This window comes from Pseudophryne corroboree, chromosome 9 (assembly GCF_028390025.1).
Source record: "Pseudophryne corroboree isolate aPseCor3 chromosome 9, aPseCor3.hap2, whole genome shotgun sequence".
NCBI lineage: Eukaryota > Metazoa > Chordata > Amphibia > Anura > Myobatrachidae > Pseudophryne > Pseudophryne corroboree.
In genome coordinates, this window is record NC_086452.1 from 351,975,704 (window position 1) to 351,999,337 (window position 23,634).

The 23,634-nt window shown below is 41.8% G+C and overlaps 1 protein-coding gene across 2 annotated transcripts in view; it reads left to right on the forward strand.

Moving 5' to 3' along the window:
• The window catches only part of CACNG2 (calcium voltage-gated channel auxiliary subunit gamma 2), a 364,493-nt gene extending 344,116 nt beyond the window's left edge, over positions 1-20,377 (forward strand). Inside the window, exons 3-4 of one of the 2 annotated variants that reach the window (XM_063938813.1) lie at positions 16,422-16,562; positions 18,269-20,377. In XM_063938813.1, coding sequence (XP_063794883.1) covers positions 16,422-16,562; positions 18,269-18,798 — 671 coding nt within the window. In that variant the 3' untranslated portion in view covers positions 18,799-20,377. The remainder of the gene's footprint in view (positions 1-16,421; positions 16,563-18,268) is intronic. The other variant, XM_063938814.1, reaches the window with a different exon arrangement.
• Positions 20,378-23,634: the final 3,257 nt, after the last annotated feature.

The window sequence follows — 23,634 nt, forward strand, 5'->3', positions numbered from 1 at the left end:
TAGAGCCAGTTTGTGCAAGGAGAGATTGATTGCTTCTTTTTTGGTGGGGGCCCAAACCAACCAGTCATTTCAGTCACAGTCGTGTGGCATACCCTGTCGCTGAAATGATGGGTTCGTTAAAGTGTGCATGTCCTGTTTATACAACATAAGGGTGGGTGGGAGGGCCCAAGGACAATTCCATCTTGCACCTCTTTTTTCTTTCATTTCTCTTTGCATCATGTGCTGTTTGGGGACAATTTTTTGGAAGTGCCATCCTGTCTTGATTGACACTGCAGTACCACTCCTAGATGGGCCAGGTGTTTGTGTCGGCCACTTGTGTCGCTTAGCTTAGTCAAACAGCCACCTTGGTGCGCCTCTTTTTTTCTTTGCATCATGTGCTGTTTGGGGACAATTTTTTGGAAGTGCCATCCTGTCTTGATTGACACTGCAGTGCCACTCCTAGATGGGCCAGGTGTTTGTGTCGGCCACTTGTGTCGCTTAGCTTAGTCAAACAGCCACCTTGGTGCGCCTCTTTTTTTCTTTGCATCATGTGCTGTTTGGGGACAATTTTTTGGAAGTGCCATCCTGTCTTGATTGACACTGCAGTGCCAATCCTAGATGGGCCAGGTGTTTGTGTCGGACACTTGTGTCGCTTAGCTTAGTCACACAGCCACCTTGGTGCGCCTCTTTTTTTCTTTGCATCATGTGCTGTTTGGGGACAATTTTTTGGAAGTGCCATCCTGCCTGACACTGCAGTGCCACTCCTAGATGGGCCAGGTGTTTGTGTCGGCCACTTGTGTCGCTTAGCTTAGTCACACAGCCACCTTGGTGCGCCTCTTTTTTTCTTTGCATCATGTGCTGTTTGGGGACAATTTTTTGGAAGTGCCATCCTGTCTTGATTGACACTGCAGTGCCACTCCTAGATGGGCCAGGTGTTTGTGTTGGCCACTTGTGTCGCTTAGCTTAGTCAAACAGCCACCTTGGTGCGCCTCTTTTTTTCTTTGCATCGTGTGCTGTTTGGGGACTATTTTTTAAATCGGCCATCCTGTCTGACACTGCAGTGCCACTCCTAGATGGGCCAGGTGTTTGTGTCGGCCACTTGGGTCGCTTAGCTTAGTCATCCAGCAACCTTGGTGCAAATTGTAGGACTAAAAATAATATTGTGAGGTGTGAGGTGTTCAGAATAGACTGGAAATGAGTGGAAATTATGGTAATTGAGGTTAATAATACTGTGGGATCAAAATGACCCCCGAATTCTGAGATTTAAGCTGTTTTTTAGGGGGTTTTGGGAAAAAAACACCCAAATCCAAAACACACCCGAATCCGACAAAAAATTTTCGGTGAGGTTTTGCCAAAACGCGTCCGAATCCAAAACACGGCCGCCGAACCGAATCCAAAACCAAAACACAAAACCCGAAAAATTTCCGGTGCACATCTGAATCCAAAACAAAAACACAAAACCCGAAAAATTTCCGGTGCACATCACTAAGTTTAGTGATATGCACCGGAAATTTTTCGGGTTTTGTGTTTTGATTTTGGATTTGGTTCCGCGGCCGTGTTTTGGATTCGGACGCGTTTTGGCAAAACCTCCCTGAAAATTTTTTGTCGGATTCGGGTGTGTTTTGGATTTGGGTGGTTTTTTTTACAAAAAAAAAATCAAAAACAGCTTAAATCATAGAATTTGGGGGTCATTTTGATCCCATAGTATTATTAACCTCAATAACCATAATTTCCACTCATTTTCAGTCTATTCTGAACACTGAACACCTCACAATATTATTTTTAGTCCTAAAATTTGCACCGAGGTCGCTGTATGACTAAGCTAAGCGACCCAAGTGGCCGACACAAACACCTGGCCCATCTAGGAGTGGCACTGCAGTGTCAGACAGGATGGCAGATTTAAAAAATAGTCCCCAAACAGCACATGATGCAAAGAAAAAAAAGAGGTGCACCAAGGTCGCTGGATGGCTAAGCTAAGTGACCCAAGTGGCCGACACAAACACCTGGCCCATCTAGGAGTGGCACTGCAGTGTCAGGCAGGATGGCAGATTTAAAAAATAGTCCCCAAACAGCACATGATGCAAAGAAAAAAGAGGTGCACCAAGGTCGCTGTATGGCTAAGCTAAGCGACCAAAGTGGCCGACACAAACACCTGGCCCATCTAGGGCCCTCATTCCGAGTTGTTCGCTCGCTAGCTGCTTTTAGCAGCATTGCACACGCTAAGTCGCCGCCCTCTGGGAGTGTATCTTAGCATAGCAGAATTGCAAACGAAAGATTCGCAGAATTGCGAATAGAAATTTCTTAGCAGTTTCTGAGTAGCTCCAGACTTACTCAGCCATTGCGATCAGTTCAGTCAGTTTCATTCCTGATTTGACGTCACAAACACACCCAGCATTCGCCCAGACACTCCCCCGTTTCTGCAGACACTCCCGCGTTTTTCCCAGAAACGCCAGCATTTTTTCGCACACGCCCAGAAAACGGCAAGTTTCCGCCCAGAAACACCCACTTCCTGTCAATCACAGTACGATCACCAGAACAATGAAAAATCCTCGTTATGCCGTGAGTAAAATACCTAACTTTTGTGTAAAGTAACTAAGCGCATGCGCTCTGCGAACCTTGTGCATGCGCAGTAAGCGACTAATCGCAATATAGCGAAAATCGGCAAAGAGCGAACAACTCGGAATGACCCCATAGGAGTGGCACTGCAGTGTCAGACAGGATGGCAGATTTAAAAAATAGTCCCCAAACAGCACATGATGCAAATAAAAAAAGAGGTGCACCAAGGTCGCTGGATGGCTAAGCTAAGCGACCCAAGTGGCCGACACAAACACCTGGCCCATCTAGGAGTGGCACTGCAGTGTCAGACAGGATGGCAGATTTAAAAAATAGTCCCCAAACAGCACATGATGCAAAGAAAAAAAGAAGTGCACCAAGGTCGCTGGATGGCTAAGCTAAGCGACCCAAGTGGCCGACACAAACACCTGGCCCATCTAGGAGTAGCACTGCAGTGTCAGACAGGATGGCAGATTTAAAAACTAGTCCCCAAATAGCACATGCAGCACACATATGGATAGTATACTTGACGACACAGAGGTAGAGCAATGGACTACTGTACCGTACTGTGATATATATACTGGTGGTCAGCAAAATTCTGCACTGTCCTCCTACTATATACTGTGCACAACTACAATGCAGCACACATATGGATTGTATACTTGACGACACAGAGATAGAGCAATGGACTACTGTACCGTACTGTGATATATATACTGGTGGTCAGCAAAATTCTGCACTGTCCTCCTACTATATACTGCGCACAACTAAAATGCAGCACAGGTATTGATAGATAGTATACTTGACGACACAGAGGTAGAGCAATGGACTACTGTACCGTACTGCTATATATATATACTGATGGTCAGCAAAATTCTGCAAGGTCCTCCTACTATATACTGCGCACAACTCAAATGCAGCACAGGTATGGATGGATAGTATACTTGACGACACAGAGGTAGAGCAATGGACTACTGTACCGTACTGCTATATATATACTGGTAGTCAGCAAAATTCTGCACTGTCCTCCTACTATATACTGCGCACAACTAAAATGCAGCACAGGTATGGATGGATAGTATACTTGACGACACAGAGTTAGAGCAATGGACTACTGTACCGTACTGCTATATATATACTGGTGGTCAGCAAAATTCTGCACTGTCCTCCTATATACTGCGCACAACTAAAATGCAGCACACATATGGATTGTATACTTGATGACACAGAGGTAGAGCAATGGACTACTGTACCGTACTGCTATATATATACTGGTGGTCAGCAAAATTCTGCACTGTCCTCCTACTATATACTGCGCACAACTAAAATGCAGCACAGGTATGGATGGATAATATACTTGACGACACAGAGGTAGAGCAATGGACTACTGTACCGTACTGCTATATATATATATACTGGTAGTCAGCAAAATTCTGCACTGTCCTCCTACTATATACTGCGCACAACTAAAATGCAACACAGGTATGGATGGATAGTATACTTGACGACACAGAGGTAGAGCAATGGACTACTGCACCGTACTGCTATATATATACTGGTGGTCAGCAAAATCCTGCACTGTCCTCCTACTATATACTGCGTACAACTAAAATGCAGCACAGGTATGAATGGATAGTATACTTGACGACACAGAGTTAGAACAATGGACTACTGTACCGTACTGCTATATATATACTGGTGGTCAGCAAAATTCTGCACTGTCCTCCTACTATATACTGCGCACAACTAAAATGCAGCACATGTATGGATGGATAGTATACTTGACGACACAGAGGTAGAGCAATGGACTACTGTACCATACTGCTATATATATGCTGGTGGTCAGCAAAATTCTGCACTGTCCTCCTACTATATACTGCGCACAACTACAATGCAGCACACATATGGATTGTATACTTGATGACACAGAGGTAGAGCAATGGACTACTGTACCATACTGCTATATATATGCTGGTGGTCAGCAAAATTCTGCACTGTCCTCCTACTATATACTGCGCACAACTACAATGCAGCACACATATGGATTGTATACTTGATGACACAGAGGTAGAGCAATGGACTACTGTACTGTACTGCTATATATATACTGGTGGTCAGCAAAATTCTGCACTGTCCTCCTACTATATACTGCGCACAACTAAAATGCAGCACAGGTATGGATGGATAGTATACTTGACGACACAGAGGTAGAGCAATGGACTACTGTACCGTACTGCTATATATATATATACTGGTAGTCAGCAAAATTCTGCACTGTCCTCCTACTATATACAGCGCACAACTAAAATGCAGCACAGGTATGGATGGATAGTATACTTGACGACACAGAGGTAGAGCAATGGACTACTGCACCGTACTGCTATATATATATACTGGTGGTCAGCAAAATCCTGCACTGTCCTCCTACTATATACTGTGTACAACTAAAATGCAGCACAGGTATGAATGGATAGTATACTTGACGACACAGAGTTAGAACAATGGACTACTGTACCGTACTGCTATATATATACTGGTGGTCAGCAAAATTCTGCACTGTCCTCCTACTATATACTGCGCATAACTAAAATGCAGCACAGGTATGGATGGATAGTATACTTGACGACACAGAGGTAGAGCAATGGACTACTGTACCATACTGCTATATATATACTGGTGGTCAGCAAAATTCTGCACTGTCCTCCTACTATATACTGCGCACAACTACAATGCAGCACACATATGGATTGTATACTTGATGACACAGAGGTAGAGCAATGGACTACTGTACCGTACTGCTATATATATACTGGTGGTCAGCAAAATTCTGCACTGTCCTCCTACTATATACTGCGCACAACTAAAATGCAGCACAGGTATGGATGGATAGTATAATTGACGACACAGAGGTAGAGCAATGGACTACTGTACCGTACTGCTATATATATACTGGTGGTCAGCAAAATTCTGCACGGTCCTCCTATTATATACTGCGCACAACTCAAATGCAGCACAGGTATGGGTGGATAGTATACTTGACGACACAGAGGTAGAGCAATGGACTACTGTACCGTACTGCTATATATATACTGGTGGTCAGCAAAATTCTGCACTGTCCTCCTACTATATACTGCGCACAACTAAAATGCAGCACAGGTATGGATGGATAGTATACTTGACGACACAGAGGTAGAGCAATGGACTACTGTACCGTACTGCTATATATATATACTGGTGGTCAGCAAAATTCTGCACTGTCCTTCTACTATATACTGCGCACAACTACAATGCAGCACACATATGGATTGTATACTTGACGACACAGAGGTAGAGCAATGGACTACTGTACCATACTGCTATATATATACTGGTGGTCAGCAAAATTCTGCACTGTCCTCCTACTATATACTGCGCACAACTAAAATGCAGCACAGGTATGGATGGATAGTATAATTGACGACACAGAGGTAGAGCAATGGACTACTGTACCGTACTGCTATATATATACTGGTGGTCAGCAAAATTTTGCACGGTCCTCCTACTATATACTGCGCACAACTCAAATGCAGCACAGGTATGGATGGATAGTATACTTGACGACACAGAGGTAGAGCAATGGACTACTGTACCGTACTGCTATATATATACTGGTGGTCACAGCAACATTCTGCACTGTCCTCCTACTATATACTACAATGCAGCACAGATATGGAACGTTTTTCAGGCAGAGAACGCAGATATTTTCAGCACACTGAGCACAGATATTTGCAGCACACTGAGCACAGAAACTGAGAGAACGCAGCCACATCCTCTCGCTAGCATCTTCAATGCACGAGTGAAAATGGCGGCGATGCGTGGCTCCTTATATAGAATACGAATCTCACGAGAATCCGACAGCGGGATGATGACGTTCGGGCGCGCTCGGGTTAACCAAACAAGGCGGGAAGATCCGAGGCTGCCTCGGAACCGTGTAAAATGGGTGAGTTCGGGGGGGTTCGGATCCCTGAGGAACCGAACCCGCTCATCTCTACATATGTTATTAGTGAATTACATGGTTATGAAAATTAAGCGCACTTTGGACCTTATTCAGAGTTGGATGTAAATGCAGGTTGTGGCTTATTTGTGCATCCTTCAGGTAAGCTGAACCTACAGCTTCTTGCAACAAGGGGGCTAGGATGGGGGTTGAACTAGGAGTGTATATGTAACCAAAGTACAGTAAGGGTGTGTCAATGCGAAATGTGCTTAAAAAAAAGCTCCTTTTTGAGGGGAAATGATTTAAGTTATGATTGTTATCACCTGTGTTGAAACAACTTTCTTATCAATTAACTAGTTCAACACAGGTGAATCTTAAATTAAGAGAGAAGTCCAGGAACACAGCATTTTGTTCCCCCTGGGATGGGTCATGCTGGGAGGTATGTCCTTAGGGTCAGTTATGTGGTGGTGTACAGTTGTGCTTCTGATTGTCCACATGTTATGAACTTATGATTGGCAGCAACTAGCACTGGTTTTGCTAATCTCTTTGACCATAAATAATTTGATTTGGTCCTGGACTGTCAACCAAAGGCACCACTGCCAGAGCCTTGCAGCACCCCTGGGTGCCTAGGCAGGCACACAGTTTGGGAACCACTGTGCTATGGCTTTGATTTAAAAATCAAGATTTTAATGTAGTAATGTAGTAAAATAAAAATATATATTTACTACCCTTTTTGGGAACGTGCATGCTACCCATATGTTTACTAGTGTAGACTTAAAAAAAAATATATATATATATATATATAATTATACGTTTATATTTGCATCTGGTTCAATTTGCTTTTAATAGATTAAAAAATGAGTTGTGTAATTATTATCTGCTCTCTCTGACCATTTATACATAGGTCCTCATGCTTGGTCCTCGGGACCCCAAACAGTGCATGTATTCCAGGGCTCCTCCCAGAATCACAAGTGATTAGCTACACCTGTGGATGTTTTAAAATGTGTCCGTGAGTAATGAATATACCTGTGCACCTGCCAGGTGACATGGAAACTGTCAGCTGTTTGGGGTCCTGAGGTCCGTGTTCGAGAACCTCTGATTTACTGTACATAATATGTATTCAGTGTGTACAGTGATTTTAGAATTACTTGTTCTAACAGACAAGCCACGTTTCCTATCATATACATGGCATATCTGAAGAAGTCCACTCGCATGGGGAATGAGGTCGCCGCCATTTTCACTCGGGCATTGTAGAGAGTACAGAGAGGACGTGGCTACTGTTACGTTCCCTGTACTTGGTGCTCCAGAGACTGAGTGGATGAGCCCCAAGTACAGGAACGTGATGCTGTAGTAAGAACAGGAGTTCAGCAGCAACCCCTACAGAACCCTGACTCCGTTGTCTCGCCTACGTGGTCAGTCTATGCCTGCGAAACTATGTTTGCTTGGGCCCACGGCAGCCGCGTTTGAAGGGCGGATTAGGTCTGCCCAACTCCGATGCCCCCCGGTCTTAGTTGGAGACAAGGCGTAAACTGAGACGTGGCGAGAACAAGGGAACCTCTAACTAAATGGAAACACAGGAGGTAGGGGAAGGCTACTGAAAACTACCACTAAGGTATGTGCGGCGCGGCCGCAAAAACAAACAGTAACAAAAGCATGTGCGGCACAGCCGCCAAGACAAACCGTAACTAAGGCGACGCTGTCCTGACGCCAGACACGACACCTGTCGTATCTCGTCGAGGACAGCGTATAGCGGAAACCTTCGCAGAAAAACACCAAAGCAAACACAAATAAAGAATATAACACTGCAGCCAAACAGTGCGGCAAAGCCGCTACTCACAACACCGGTAAAGGTGCATGCTGAAGGAACAGGACCCCAAGGCTGAAGATTCAGGATCACTGGACCAGAAGGCTGGAACAGATTCCCAGGACCAAGCTCCAGAAACCGTGACACAGGACTCAGGAACAGTCTGGCTGCAATCTGGAATACTCCGGACACTGGATACAAACTCCACAGGAACATACAGGTATCTTAACAGAACGTCTATCACCAGCTTAGAACTGCAGAGATAGCTAGGTAATAAGGGAACATGCCCCAATCAGGATAGCTGGAAGCCAGGCACAAGATAATGACCAAAATAGCTACAGGTGAGACTAACACATAGAAACAGGCTGCAATTACACAGACTCACCACCGGCGGCCAACAAGAGTCTTCTAAACCAGTGCAATGGAAATCCTAGCATGCGCACAGAACTATAATACAAATACATAAACGGAAAGCAAACAGGAATGAACGACTGCTTGTGGTTCATAACAGTACCCCCTACTTAAGGGTGAATTCCGGACACCCCATAAAAGCCAAGGGGAACAGAAACAGAAGAATAACATAAAATACATAACCAAAATGCAAAACAAGAATGAGCCACTGCCGTGGCTCATAACAGCTACGTTCTCTCAGCAGTTCTCAGTATCAGTGCTCAGTATCGGTGCTTATTGTCTTGTGCTGCTCAGTAATACTAGTACAATGTCTCTCTTGCGCTGCATCTTGCTGCTGTAGGGTGCTGTGGTAGTAGTGTCCTGTGACTGTGCATCGGTCATCATCATTCCAGTCACAGTGGTATCTGGGGGGTGACAATTCCAGAGTGCTTTTGTGCTGCTCACTAATACTAGTACAGTGTCTTGTGCTGCTCAATGTCAGTTCTCCGTAGTATCATCAGGGCTCAGTATCACTGCTCATTGTCTTGTGCTGCATTGTGCTGCTCAGTAATACTACATTACAAATACTAGAACAGTGTCTTGTGCTGCTCAGTGTCAGTTCTCAGTAGTATCATCAGTGCTCGGTATCACTGCTCATTGTCTTGTGCTGCTCAGTAATACTACATTACTAATACTAGTACAGTGTCTTGTGCTGCATCGTGCTGCTCAGTGTCAGTTCTCAGTAGTATCATCAGTGCTCAGTATCACTGCTCATTGTCTTGTGCTGCTCAGTAATACTACATTACTAATACTAGAACAGTGTCTTGTGCTGCATTGTGCTGCTCAGTGTCAGTTCTCAGTAGTATCATCAGTGCTCAGTATCAGTGCTCAGTAGTATCATCAGTGCTCAGTATCACTGGTCAGTGCTCAGTGTCTTGTGCTACATCGTGCTGCTCAGTGTCAGTTCTCAGTATCACTGCTCAGTAGTATCATCAGTGCTCAGTATCACTGCTCAGTAGTATCATCAGTGCTGAGAATCACTGGTCAGTGCTCAGTGTCAGTGCACCTCTTTTTCTCTTTTCTTTGCATCATGTGCTGTTTGGGGACTATTGCATCATGTGCTGTTTGGGGACTATTTTTTTTTTAAAAGTGCCATCCTATCTGACACTTCCGTATATGTCCAGTGGTACTGCCATTTGATATAATTCCCGACATTACTGCCATTTAATTCCAGTGATTTTGTCATTTTAGTGATTTGGACCAATAATACCATTGATAAGAACAAATAATTCCTGTGATACTGGCTTTTAATTCTAGTGATTTTGTAATTTTCTTCCAGTGATTTGGACCAATAATTCCATTGATTATAACGAATAATTCCTGTGATATTGCCTTATAATCCACATGATACTGGAGTCTAATTCTAGATGGGCCAGGTGTTTGTGTCGCTTAGCTTAGCCATCCAGCGACCGCCATCCAGCGACCTGCATCATGTGCTACTGTAATGGAATATAAGGTATAAAAAACAACAAATAATGTAAGGGGCATAAATCAGGAATGAAAATATAGTGCTATGAATTGTTTGAGGGTTGGGGGCCCTAAATCGGTATCTCGCTTAAGGCCCCATGTAGTCTTCTATATCCACCACTCAGTGTCAGTAGCATAAGGCCTGCCCCAAACTGGACCTTCATTTCTCAATATCAGACTATAAAACTTGATGATGGAAGGATAAATGGACTATATGACTTATTGGATATGGCTTTAAACCAATCCCAACTCACCAGGGAGGATGCACACTACACCTTCAAGGCTGCGTTTCATTGCACTGATCCAGCCATGTTGAGGTTAAAGACTATATAAGGTAAAGGTATGGAGGGAGTGGTGGAAGAGGATGAGAGTATACAGTGTGAGACCTATGCTAGGCTTGAGTTGTATGTACAGTATGTGAACAGCAGGGATTTCCTACAGTATTGAATACCAGACTTCTGTTAGTTTATATGATTGAACCCAGTGTAACAAATTCAGTGAATGACTATAAGGTAAATATCTATTCAGGAAGGGACAAGCTCAGCATTAAAGTCACACGTGCACAAATTTGGGGCTGTAGATAAGGTCGCCAAATTGGAGGTCAGAATGTCAAATAGTTCTATCCTAAATGGGGATGGAAATTATTAACAAGCATCAGCAGGACCAGCAAAATTATGCAATACTTTAAATACCTTGGGCAAAAAAAGATCAGCGTGAACCAAAATCAGGTCAAAACCAACATTCATTTTGACTCAGAGAGACACCCCCTAGAATGAGTGGAGTAAATGGCATGAGATGCCCAGGACTCAGGCCCAGCAGATGTCTCTAACAAGAGCAGCATGTGCGAGCTAAGCCTTTTAACATGCTGAAACATCAAGGCCCATTAAAAATTGAGCACCCTAATGTTCCATGAAGCTATATGTGTAGGAGACATAATCTGGTTAGAAAATAGGCAGGACATAAAGCTCAGTAAATAGCACAGTGTGCTTTGCATAACAAAGTAATTTGAGCAGTTAACATTTGCATGACATATTGAAATGTCATTAAACATTAAAATAAAACACAATAACATATGCAGTAGCAAACCTCATGTGACCCTCTTCTTCCCTGCTCATTAACCTAAACTCTGATGAGCCTATAACAACTAAATGTAGAAACATAAACTATATTAAAAATGTCGTATATGAAGCTCATTCTAAAGGACTTTGGGTAAGAGGGTTCATCACCAAAATTTGTAAATATTACAAGTGTAGGAAGACTCAATATTGCTTACAGTCCAGCATTAGTGGGAAATATGCTCTTATGGGGATGCAGCAGTGAAGTGCGGTGAGGTCAGTAACTGGGGAGGCACTGGCCAAAATTCAGTGCCTCCTCAGCTCTCAGTGTAGACAAGTCACCCCCTCCTCACTCCCGAGAAGCAGCCAACCTCGCTTACTTAGTTCTTCCTACACCCAGCAACGCTACTGTGCTCCTCGTTCAATCCCTCCCATGCCTCAGCAGCAGCCAGAAGCCGACCTCACCCACTTCAGCAACAGCCTTCAAACTTCCATCTCCTGGGCTCTGCCCTTTCTTCCCGCACCCAGCAGGATCACTACTCACCCACCGATCGTATGGTCCAGTAGGGGCCAGGGCAAGGGCATCATCTTCAGTTTAATTTGGCGTCCTCCTCGTGACTTGCTGGGCGCCTGGACCGCGACACCGGCATCCTTGTGATCACAGTGGCTGGCCTGGCTGGAACTTCCTGCTAGTTTCCTCAGTCCCTGCAGTGATGCATTGCCCTCAGTGGCGCTGACTCTGCCTCCTCCGGGTCCCAGACGAAAAGCTGGACTGTAACTGAGCCCAGCACTTTAGCTGGGCTGATCGTGCAAGCCTGCCCATTGTAGGGAAGACTGACAGCTATGGCAACCAATCAGGGAGGGTCAGACAGCAGTGTGTCACGTTCCCTCTGGATCCGTCCATGCATCCACTATCAAAGCCCTGTCATTGAGGCAGAGTTAGAGCGAGGTGCCTCATCCCCTTGTTTTTCCAGTGGGCTTTTCCTGCATTCGGCCGGGGCTCCGCCCCCCCCCCCCCACACACACACACACACACTTCATACAGGTGAGTAATGGTAAGTGGGAGGCAGCGCTCTTGCTTGCCTCCCATCCAAGTATGGCTAGTTTTTTTTACTACAAAAAAAAAAAAGAGTAGAATAATACAAAGAAGTTAGTTGCACAGAATCTACTTTGTATTATACTAATCATCAGATCAGAATATGACAGGGGAGGCTCTGCCTCCCCTGACTGCACGTCCCTGGGATGCAGTCAGGATCCAGGGAGTTGGGAATACAGATCAGAATCCTCAGATGGATCCTGACAGTAAAGGTGGATACACACTAGGCGATACGCTCCATGAGCGTATGGATGCCTTTGCGTATGGATGCATATTTTGATCATCGGGATGCCTCTGTCAGCATCCTGACCATCGGGATTCTGACTGCTGGAATTTTGTGCCCAACCTCTCATACAGTGTACAGCCAGGCTCGTGCCTGCAGTATTCCAGGTTAAAAAGGAAATTTTCTGTTTATCAACTGAGACATTGAGAAGTAGAGGAGGCCACTGCCTCTGCAATTCAATCGAATAACAGGGGGGAAAATGTAGATCCTGTTATTGTTGGTCAAGACAACCATAGCTTTTTGAGCCCCATCTAGTGAGCAGGAATGTTCTCTCTGAAATTTAGTAGCTTAGCAATAAGGCCTCCAAGTAGTAGGGGTCCTACAGGAAAACTGGACATTGCTTTGCCCTAAGTGATATTTCCAGTAATCTATTTTCCATTCTATCCAGTTTTTTTTAAAATGCATAATAAGGGAGTTTTTATGCTTTTATACCTAAATCTGAACTGCGTCCTCTGGTGTTCACACTGTGCTACACTGCAGCAGGTTGTGGAAGTATTGGCGCACCAGTGACGTGCTAGTTAACTTGCACATGATTTTAGCCTTTGCAAAGTGATGTGGTTGGTGACCTGGGCAATTACTAGTCCTACGTTCCGCATCGCTATCTGAAATAGGGCTTATTACTGCTCATTTTTACCCACACCTTCTGAGGACAGAAAGTGCCATTTTGCTTTTCAAGCTGAAAAGACATTGCAGTAGTTATCTGCTGCTTGCTCATGTATGCACAGGTCTGCAGTCCAAAAAGTCACAGCTTTTTTGGCACTTTATTTGACCAGGTTACAGTAATAGGATCAGATGCAAGATAATTTAAATCCCTTGTTAGCTCTACAGGCCTGTGTCCACTCACATATCTTGGCAAACCAAAACCCTATGAAGTGACCTTTTTGCTTTTACGCAAAAGGATCTAAACCCCAAACAGTGTTACACATGGCGTCAGTACAGATGAGCTTCCTAATGTGGCATCAGTGTCCGGCGCAACGGAATTGATACTGTATGTTCAAAATATAGGCTCTGGCCTATGTATGTCATATGGCTTGTAAGTTCTACCGTTGTTTAGCAATAATACTACCACAATGAGATTGTAAAAACCCATCAATAGCAACCATAGATAATTGTTTTGCATTTTAGGTACAATCAGCTAGAATTGATTTCTTAAACAATGTAATCTATTTTGCTACATTACAATTATTTTTAAATAGGCTGAATTAAATTGAAATACAAATTTTTTATTAATATTGAATTTTCAAGAATCAGATGGATGCAAACTATGATATGGTAATAAAGATAGTTTTTAAAAAAAAATTTATTCTGTAATAAAATTGACAAGTATATTTTAGAGTGTGCTCACCTTCATTCCTTCAACAATTTATCCCTTCATTAAACATGAAAGTCATCTAAATGTATTTTTTTTTTAACTGGTCTCTATAGCACCTACAGTTAAGGGCCCTACACACTTGGCGATATTGAAGGACGATATGACAATATTGTTCAAAAATTAACAATAAATCGCTCATATCGTTCAGTGTGGATGCTTCAACGTCCCCGCAGTCGTTCATCGTTGGTTGATCATCGTTTATTCATGCAAGCCAATTTGGACAATATCAATGTAATGTAGTGTAATATCGTCCAAATTGGCCATAAAAATCATTGTGTGTATGCAAAAAATTATTAATGAAAAATCACCCAACGATAATATTGATCGTCAAAATCGGCCAAATCGCCAAGTGTGTAGGACCCTTTAATTAAAAAGTATTTATCTCCTTTGGCATTTTTCACATTTTCTTTTTCTACATTATGGGATTAAAATGGATGTATTTATGAATTATTGCCATTGATCAACAGAAAATAATCTCTGATGTCAAATTGAGAAAACAGTAAAGCATTGTTTTTGAAATAATCAACGTCCATTTGTATACAATCAGTTTTTATTGACTTAAAATAAATATACCAGTCTGTGAGACATCCTGCAGTTGGTTAGTCCATTGTTAAACAAAAGCTTCATCGTGAAGATCAAAGAACCTTCAAAGCAAATTTAATAAAAAGTTATGGAATATCAACAATCAGGGAAATACTGTATATAACAGTGTTTCACAGACTTTTAATATTTCCCATAATACTATCAAAAATATCAGAGAAATTTTGGTTATTATGGCACAAATCAATTAGTCTATAACATACTATACTCTAAAATCGAGCAAAGGAAGAACAACAATACCTGTATCAACTCTGATAGTGTTACTGTCTACCGTTGTAGACACTCTCTCTGAGACAATTGCACAGGCACTTCACAAATCTGTGCTTTATGGTAGGAGGCTAAGGGGCCAATTTAGACCTGATCACTAGGCTGCATTTTCTCATAGCCTGCGATCAGATCTGAACTGCGCATGCATATGCACCGTAAATGACATCAATTCCGGTCCTGGACAGGCTGATGTGATCGCAGTGGCTGAGTAAGTCCTGGGCTGCCCAGAGACTGCACAAAATCAGCAAAAATACACTCCCCTTGTAGGCGGCGACTATCTGATTGCAGCAGTGCAAAAATCGCTGCCTAGCGAACAGGTCTGAATTACCTCCTAAATTAAATCTATTGTTGAAAAAAACTCACAGATATTTGCATGACTGTGGGAGGCCCTCATACACTGTGAAGATTTTGTGATCTAATGAGATCAAGATGAAACTTTTTGGCCTCAGCTCTGGTTGTCATGCTTGGCACAAGCCTACTACTGCTTATAATCCTAAAAGCACTACACCTACTGTAAAGCAAGGATGGTTGAGAAAAATAGTCATTTCTCTGCTTCTGGGACTGGGAAACTTGTCAAAATAGATGATGCAAGAAAACCTGCTGCAGTCTGCATGTAACTTAGAACTTGGGAGAAGATGTTTCTTCTAGCAGGACAATGACAACAAGCTTACAGTAATAGCGACTTTCACTTTTACAAACGTATTCATTTAAATTAAGAAAGCTGGTTGTTTGAGTGAGGTTTTTTTTATTTAACATTGCAAATTGATTATTGTTCATCAGTAGTAAGGATTCCTAAATTCAGCTACTTTGATTCCACTAAGAAAATACTATGTGAAAAAATGCCAGAGTATAAATAATTGCATAGCTACTGTATATAACTACAAGCACGATTCAATGGGCCTAACTAAGATTAATGGGACTATAGACAGGATACAAGTTTTGGCATCCCAGCTCCACTCATGGTGGCCCAACAATTTCTTTCCTCAACATTTTGCGCACACACCACAATACTCTGCAATCCCTTTATTGTAGTTTGCCCACCACCAAAACGGCATCAAGAGGGGGAGGTGTGTTCTAGGGGTTTCAGCGGCATCTTAGGCCATCGGCTGAAGGGGAAAAATGCTCTCCTTCTCAGCCTGTGCACAGCATTTGGCCACGCCTCCCTCCCCTCAGTATCAAATGGAACTGTCGTATGTGTCAATGACCCAAATTGCCACAGATTTGGCCACGCCCCTCTCAGTATCACCTGGACCTGCCATATATGTCAATGGCCCTGATTGCAACCCATGTTCACACTGCACAGAATACCCCATTGCCAGTCGCACTGCACAGACCACGCATTCTGTCATATTTTGAAGATCTATTCTCATGAGCAGTTGCCCCCCCCCAACTTGCCCAATTAATAGACACTTATGAGAAAACCCTCACTGCCCTGAGGCAATATTGTTGTTTAATGTTGTGTGGATGTTCAAAGCTTAAACAGGCATATGCTCTTCGTGAACCTGTCACTCTCTCTCTACAGGAGCTGTGAGGGCTTCCAGTATATTCCCTATCCTCAGTGTGATCCTGCTCTTCATGGGAGGGCTTTGCATTGCAGCCAGCGAGTTCTACAAAACCCGACACAATATCATATTAAGCGCTGGCATCTTCTTTGTGTCTGCAGGTAACAAAAGTTAGTCCTTATCATGGAAAACAACTAACATATATACCTGAAATAACGCTATCCTGAAAATGCCTGTTAAATAAGCTAATACACCAAACACGTGTTTCAAAGTCAATAAATTGTCAGTAGACTATACAATATAATGGTGCCATATCGTGTGTCACTGATTACTGGGGTTCTTTAGTCAACACTGTACAGCAAACTGTCACATACAATTACCATATTATGTGACAAAGTAAATACATATATTTTTATATAGATATATTTTATTACATTTACTGTAAGTTGGTAGTTTTTTTTTAACATTTACATATTGATGTGATAATTTGGATGCAGGTATCCCTGGAAATGTTTACCATTATTTGCAATTGTTCTTGCTTGCAATTTCATAACCCGTGCTTCTCCTTAAAGTGTAACCGCCACCCAATAACACTAAGGGGTCTATTCATGAAGCAGTGAAAAGAGTGGAGAAGTGATCCAGTGGAAACCAATCAGCTGCTCTGTATAATTTCATAGTATGCAAACTAAAAATATTACATCAATGCTGATTGGAGAAACTTCTCCATCGGCTCACTTCTCCACACTTTTCACTGCTTCATGAATAGACCCCTAAAGGTGGATTGAGCCAATATTCTAGAGAATGCATCCTCAAAAATCACTAGTCATTTGAATGAAGTATGAGTCTGCTATAATGAGTATACTCCAATGCTCTGGTCAGACAGGGCTCTGGAATAATTTATTGCAGGAAAAGGCAACTCTAGTCACCCCTCCTCTACCTGCAGTATATTTATCTGGGAAATGGTGACTGGCAAAGTTATTGGAGTAATAGGACAGGAGCCAGTCAGTCATTGTAGCACCAATTTGCTCATTGCAGGATGCAGAGCAGATGATTCAGGTCAGCGGGTCTCCAAAGTTTCTAAACGGGGAAAAAGCAAGATTCCAAAGGGCAAACCTCTACATTGCCAATCCTAAAATGGTTCCCATTGCCTTCAACTTCATTTACAACACTAGTCCCTAGTGAATTGATAGGCTCAATATTGATACAAAATGGCTGCCTCCCTGTGTGAAGACATATAGATGTGTCCTCATACATCTAGCCTCAATATGATACGCAGCGCAAGATACCTTTTGCTAATGAGCCGCCAGGTCCATATCAACTCTGCTAGCATTTAGCCGCAACGAGATGCGTCTAGGACACCAAGATTAATTTGTACTGTGCATTAATGTGTATTAATTTTATACTGTGTATTAATTGTATATGTAACACTTGTATATCTGTGTCTCTGAATCTGTAAATTCAGTACTATGATGCTGCAGCCGCAGCTTTCTTCCATACCAAGTTCTGTTGTGCTCCATATACAGTCTCAGTCGTACACAGATATACAAGTGTGGCATATCAAATTAATCAGCACAGGCTCCTGGTGTATCCTAGTCGCTGCACATTGCTGTTTTAACAAAAAAAGACGCCCAAAGCTAGCAGAGTCTCACAGGACCGGGCGCACAGAAGGAAGACTGTTTGGCGCAACTACAGCAATGATGTATGAGGACACATCTGTATAAGCTACGTTTCGGTTTCCTACTCACACATACTGTATGTAGACAAATATGTTATCCATTCACATTTTACTCTGACTTAGTTTATTTAACTTTTTATATGGTTTAATACCTTATTCTTACTTATTTTTTCTTTTATACATGATTCACAGGCCTGAGCAACATCATCGGGATCATTGTCTACATATCAGCCAATGCAGGTGACCCTTCCAAAAGCGACTCAAAGAAGAACAGCTACTCATATGGCTGGTCCTTTTACTTTGGGGCCCTTTCCTTCATTATTGCCGAAATGGTGGGGGTGCTTGCTGTTCATATGTTCATTGACCGCCACAAACAGCTGAGGGCCACAGCACGGGCCACAGACTACCTCCAGTCCTCTGCAATCACTCGCATTCCAAGCTATCGCTACCGTTATCAGAGGCGCAGCCGATCCAGCTCTCGGTCTACGGAGCCATCCCACTCCCGAGATGCCTCTCCTGTGGGCCTCAAGGGCTTCAACACCCTCCCCTCCACCGAGATCTCCATGTATACGCTGAGCCGCGACCCTCTCAAGTCGGCCGGTACCCCAACGGCCACTTATAACTCGGATAACAGCTTCCTCCAAGTTCATAACTGTATACCCAAAGATAATAAGGACTCTGCGCACACCAACACAGCCAATCGCAGGACCACCCCAGTATGAAACAGGATGGAGGAAGACAAGAAAGACACAGAGGGATAGAACAAAGGGGGTCTGAAAGCTAAAGTAGTGTGGTCCAGAACAAGGGATCTGTGTATCAAGCTTTTGGCTGTATAATAAACTTAAGAAATTACCCCTTTTGGTTCTAAACTAAGTTCCAAAACTGGTCCTTTTAGTTATGATTCTAACGCAAAAACTAAAAAACAAAACATATCAAATTATCTTTTGGTTTTAAAAATTACAACAAAAACTCTTCTTAAAAGTGGACCTAACTCAAGCTGAAACAGCAGCAGACTCTAGTACCCCAAACCCTCAGGATAACTTTGTTCACAGAAAGCCCCACGCTCTCAGCACTGTGGGTTATAATTTTACTTATATAGATATGGACTACACATTTTCACAGAATATATGGGTTTAAAACCAAGAACCAGAACTACTAAAGTGCATCAAGCTAACTCAAAAACTTGAAGTCAGTGGAAAATGAAACCAATATGCTTCTTCCAGCTGAGCTGGATTAAAGTGAATTGTACAAGGCCATTAGACAGAGTCTGATACACAGATCCATATGTGTAAAAGACAGTGCTCATCCTTTTGAAAATATCCTTAAAATGTTTACAGGTGTTTCCGCTTTGCAGTAGTACGCAAATCCACATCTTGACTAATGTTCCACATGGTCTTTATAGGGTCTGTCTGAAATCTGAAACAGACTGCTAAGAAGTGACATTTATTTTGAGTCTATAGAACCAGTCTGGAATCACCTGAAATCTAGAAATATACTTAGATAATATATATGTATTGTGAAACACCATGATTTGGAAACAAATTGAGGTTGTTCCAAACATCTGCCATTAACGCTAGTATATAACATTTTGAGGTCACATTTTACTGAGGATGCAGACTGTCTCAATAACAGCCTTGCTTGTATGGGGTGAGTGAACTATTTTAGATTATATCCCAACCATGGGGACAAAAATCCCCCCCCCTTCCCCCCCAATGTGTTGTACTTTTCAATGATAGGGGGTATAATTGTTGAAACATTACTGTTAAAGATACATTATATAATTCAGCATATTAAGTATTGGGAACATGATAAAGTGTAGTGATACATAGGTATTTCATACAATTTCTTATTTTCCATGCAATAAAAAATATTATGCCCTGTACAAGCAATCTGTACCATTTAACCCTTTCATTATACTCAACTTGTGACAGTGAAAGGGTTAAATAGGGAAGTGACGGTGAAGTGCAAAAGACAGAAAGGGCTAGAGACCCAAACTGAACAAGAACAAGCAAGTACAGAGAACAAAGTACTGAAACAAACAAGCGATGGGGAAAAAAAAAACAGATTTCTTAAAAAAAAAGACAAAAAAAAATCAAAACACATCAAAGAAATTCCCGAAAAAGGATAGAATGAACCAAACGAAGAAAAAAAAATGCATGAATCCCTCTATGTACCCGTTCATTTTATCGATTCATTTAAATAACAAAAAAAATCAAAGCAAAAGGACGAGAATATTGGGGCTAAAAATGCGGGAGGGGGGTAAGAAAAAAACATAAATGGGAAGAGATTTTCAGGAACAAAAAAAAATGTTGGGTTTGGGGGGGTGGGGAGAAGTGGGCGGGGAATAGGGTTTGTTTAAAAAAAATCATTTTTATTTTTGTTCAAATTATTTTATCATTTATTCTTATTTTGTTTTTCTTTTACACAAAATTAGTAGGGGCTGTATAGGAATGGATGCAGAAAATGCCATGCCAGGTTTTTAAACCACTTCTACAAGTAATTGCACTGTGACAAGAATCAGTCCCACATCAGAGATTTGAAAAAAAACAAAAACATAAAAATATTTTTTTTCTTCAGAAAATATTATATCAGTCATTTGCTTTCCAACTATTCAAATGTCAGAGATGTAAACACATACATATAGATGTTTATACATATAAATATATAGGTATAGCTATATCTATATATAAATGTATATATTTATATTGCTCTCTATATAAATATATGTATGTGTATATAGATTTTAAAATATATATATTTATTTTTCTATGCATCAGTCATATAGTTTTAAATCAGTATAATTAAATTTAAAAACTATCTTTAGTGAGATTTTTTTTTAGCTCTTTAATATAGGGAGCAATATTTTTTTTATAGAAATATATATCACATTTCTGTGGATTTTTTTTTTAATCAACAAAAGAGAGGGTAGTTACTGTATTGTTTAAGTGCAGTGCTCTGGAGATGTGTCAAAATATGTAAAATATATCTATCTATCTATAATATATATATATATATATATATATATATATATAGATATAGATATATATATATATATATATACATATAGATCGATTTATACCCGTTACATTTTTGAGTGTATGTCTACAACATTGTATTAAATTTATAAGGATTGTTACAAATCCCAAAAAATTGTGGACTTGCAAATGTGACAGACCTGGGCAATTTCTGATACTGGGAAAAAAAAAGTGAAATCAAAAAGTTGCTTATATTTAAACATAGTATTACAATGACAAGTATTAATAACTAAAAAAACTCAGCAGCTTAGATTTTTAACAGATCTCTATAATAGATATAATGAAAGCAGAAGATCAGAGCAGATGAAATAGGATTGTGGGGAACCTGCAGCTACTGTATTACTAGTTGATTGATCTGCAAATATAAACACTTTAACATGATTAAGCAACTGTTCTTGAGCCAGATCTCTATAGTATATCAGCACTGTAATCTGTATTGTGTATTTACAGGAAAGACTTGCAAGGAATGAGTATATGAAGATACTGTAATAATGAAATGTCTTAAAGTAACCTAGTTACAGTATCTAATAGCTTTATAGAGTGTTCGGGCTACTTAGGAGATTCAAGGTAGAGTTGCAACGAGAAACACGAAAGTAAACCCATTTATGAGGTTTAAGGAATAATATCACGGATGCTCAGTATCATACAGTATGGCAAGAAATCAGGAATAAGCTTTGATATTTTTAGTACAAGCTAGACTCATGAAAACACATTTCTGATAGGTTACTATAAGTTACTTACAACTGTACAGTTTTACATTCCATGCTAGTATATAGCTGTACAGCTATGCATTGCATACCACTGTAAAGGCACACCAATGTCAATATATGCTAAGACTTAAATACATATATTTGAATGTGCTGTTATTGGACTGCATTGGTCAAAATTGCATCTTTATATTTCCTTATGTACAGTGTTAGGCTAAAGCCGGGTACACACTGGAGCGACAGGCAGTCGTGTCAATTTAAGGGACAAATTCTCTTGAGCCTGATTGCTGTACTGTAAAGATTTAATGAAGACCAGAACGATCATTGTTATGTCCTTCATTTGCATAACATAGGTTGTCCGGTTGTCCGTGCAGCAGGGCCAACGAACGTCTGTGGCTTATGACCACGGGAGCACGTAAATCACCTGTACACAGATCTGCCCGACATTACTCCAGCGTGTACCCAGCATAAGTCAAATAAATAGATGGCCTCTGTCTGTGTGAGCAGAACTCGTGACATTATAAGTATAGCATTTTAGCTATATTAGTTGGTCTGTAAAAGCACATAAGTGATGGAAATTAAGCTTTATAGCTGCATATTGACATGGTGTAGCCACAATCCTAATGGAATCTCCAGAAGTAAATGTGTTTAGAATAGCCATGGAGGGTATATTGTAGCAGTCCGATTCTCATAATTAACAGGATAATATTACAGTCAGACCAAATTGTAAGGATGCACAAGTATGAGTAATTTTCACCTATACTAAAGTCTGTAAACGCAATAACCTTAAGCAACAAATCAAACGGGATGGTATGTATCGGGATCCCGATGCGTGGGTTGCCAGCAGTCAAAATACCGACAGCGGCATCCAGTCGTTCAGGATCCCGACACCCATTTGGTAAGTAAACTACCCCTAACCCTCCTTTCCCACTGCCTGATCCTAACCCCCCCCCCCCCCCCCCCGCAGAATAACCCTAACCCCTCCAAGTGGTGCCTAACCCTCATAGCCCCTCCGCCTAAACCTAACCCCCCTCCATGCAACCTAACCCTGCTCTGCAGCCTACCCTAAGTTTCCCCCTGCATCCTAAACCTACACCCCCGCCCCCCCACCCCCACACACACACATCCCCAGATGGCTTACCAGTGCGTAGTCCCACAGACCTCAATCATGATTCTGGTGTTCGGGATCCTGGGACCGGCATTTCAAACCATATCGGGATGCAGTGGGGGGATTCCTGCCCTGGGATTCCGAACACCAGGATCCTGACCGCATCCCAATCAAACATTTACTTTTATTCTCTGGATATTCAAATAGAATGTGTAACTGATCACTATTGGTCACTACACATGTGAACTTGTTAAGTGGATATGTTGAGTGGCAGTAAGGGTTGTACCTAGACCGTTTGCACATTATGCAATACAGGTCTTATCCAATGCTCAACAAAAATGTATATACCTCCGGTTGTTTGCCTGATGGACAAGTGACAGAATACTGGTCCAACTTGGTCACACTCATGGACAAGGTCCATCCATGAAGAACTCAATCCAAGCAGGAGGAATTCTGGAACCCATAGTGTCAGTTAGTGGATACATATACTGATTGTGATCTGATTGTATCCTGATTTCCATGCATGCCTTTTTAACAATCCAAATATTTACAATTGGTCCATTTGGCGTCATGCTTGTTTTAGTGTGAGTCATGTAATGGGTCAATTGGCCAGGATCACAGACAATGTTGCCTGCTGTGGCCACATTAGGGTTTACCATTCTTTCCGCCATGGTACACATATTGTACTAAATGCCCTGACATTTTATT